At 38.8% G+C, this 1,720-nt stretch overlaps 1 protein-coding gene across 1 annotated transcript in view; it reads left to right on the top strand.

The window, feature by feature from the left end:
* Window positions 1–129: 129 nt before the first annotated feature.
* The window catches only part of LOC106511480 (uncharacterized), a gene marked incomplete in the record, with an annotated part of 8,155 nt that continues 6,564 nt past the window's right edge, over window positions 130–1,720 (top strand). Inside the window, 7 exon segments of the mRNA XM_014000232.1 lie at window positions 130–207; window positions 310–531; window positions 625–798; window positions 884–1,031; window positions 1,117–1,277; window positions 1,368–1,511; window positions 1,593–1,720. Of these exon segments, the coding sequence (XP_013855686.1) occupies window positions 197–207; window positions 310–531; window positions 625–798; window positions 884–1,031; window positions 1,117–1,277; window positions 1,368–1,511; window positions 1,593–1,720 (988 nt within the window).

Here is a 1,720-nt window from a genome sequence, read left to right as displayed (position 1 = left end):
GCTAAAAATATGTACTTTCTGATGGACAAAGTCTGGCCTGACTCCTCTGTAGCAGTGATTTGGTGTGAGCCTTATAATTTCGAACAATAGCCTTTATAATTTCTGCTGAGGTGTTTCATTTAATTTCTGTTTTTTCATTTCAGGTCAATAGACTTGCTGAGGACTTATTGTGGACGACTAAATCTGTCTAAATAAAATGGCTCCATAGTAAGTTTTGAAGTTTTAATGTATAGAGATGTTTTATTGAATTTACAGTGGTAATCCTGACACAGCTTATTGTTTACTAATTAAATATTCTATTGTTTTTAGTGATGCCAACAGACATTACCTGCTCTGCCCTGTGTGCAAGAAGACACATGCTATGCTCCCCAAACATTTACGAAGAGCGTGCATGAAAAAAGCCTCTGACGATGAAGTCATGAGTGTTGTGAAGAAGGCTAAGGAAGATGCTCATGAGATTCTACAGTCAGGGCGCATGTTTTCCTTTGACGTCATAAGGGGCATTTCTGACGATCCAAGCACAATGAGGAGGTAGGGCAGTGGTTTTATGATCCCTATGAATTTTAATAATGGTAATAATAATGATCCCTATTGTCTTTAATACTATTTTCTTTTAATGTTAAGGTTGATTAAAGAACTTGAAAGGCGCCATATGGTGGTAACAGACATCCCATCAAACTTTGAAAGTTCTTCCGTCATTCCTCAAACCGTACAGCCACCTCCGACTGCTGCTGATGTTGAAATGACTGATGAGCCTGACGAGGTGGAGAGCGTCAGCAGTGGAGAGACATTTCAATGGTAAGAATCCATCTCATTTGTATTTGCTTTATAAAACTTAAAAAATAAAAGTACTTAGTTCTAATATTCTCATTCTACACTGCAGTGAAACACAACAAGGATGGCAGACAGAGAACCGACAGCTGATGATGCAGAAAGGCCTATACCAGAAGCACTCAAGGGATCATAAATTGCTGAAGGAATATGCCACATTTCTGCACAAAGATAAAGGACTTGACAATTACAGACAAGATGTAAGCTCCCCCGGTGGTTTATTCATCTGTGTTTACACTTTTTTCATAATTGGTGAATTGGTATTAAAATTTAATTTCTTTTCAGGTGGACAATGTTGCAAGATATTTGCATTACATGGACCCAAGTGGTCCTTCACTACGATTTGTGATGCAACCAAGAGACAAAACCAAACAGTATTTGAGAGATCTGCAGGAGGCCAAACTGAAGAAACGAACTCAGGTCAATTACCTGAAAAGTCTCAGACGGTGAGTGTAGTTTTTGTATTTGAGTACAGGACAGCATCACTGTGTGTGTGTGTGTATTGTTTTTCTACAGCATATGTTTTCCTTTTTCAGGTTCCTGTACTTTCATACGTACGACGCAGACTTGAAACAGGAGGACCCCGTGCTTCATGCCCACTGTGTTGACTTTCTGGAATTCCTGAAGCTACAGCAAACAAAATCTTCCAAGCAAGTCAGCAAGGAAATTACAAGAAAGAGGTAATTTTAACACTGACCATCAAATATGGAAGGGCATAGACTTAAAATATAATAATTTGAGCTGACTGTTTTTTGTTTTAGACACGAAATACTGACAACAACGGCTGAAATCACAACACCTGACACTTTGGCTGTCCTGAAGTTGGCAAAGAAGGACTTTTTGACAGTGATTGGAAAAGTCTTTCCAGAGGAGTCCAGTCTTCAAATGT

The sequence above is a fragment of the Austrofundulus limnaeus genome, unplaced genomic scaffold, assembly GCF_001266775.1.
Source record: "Austrofundulus limnaeus strain Quisiro unplaced genomic scaffold, Austrofundulus_limnaeus-1.0 Scaffold2832, whole genome shotgun sequence".
NCBI classification, from domain to species: Eukaryota; Metazoa; Chordata; class Actinopteri; order Cyprinodontiformes; family Rivulidae; genus Austrofundulus; species Austrofundulus limnaeus.
The sequence above is the reverse complement of the archived record's forward strand: the minus strand, read 5'-3'. Positions and strand labels throughout refer to the sequence as shown.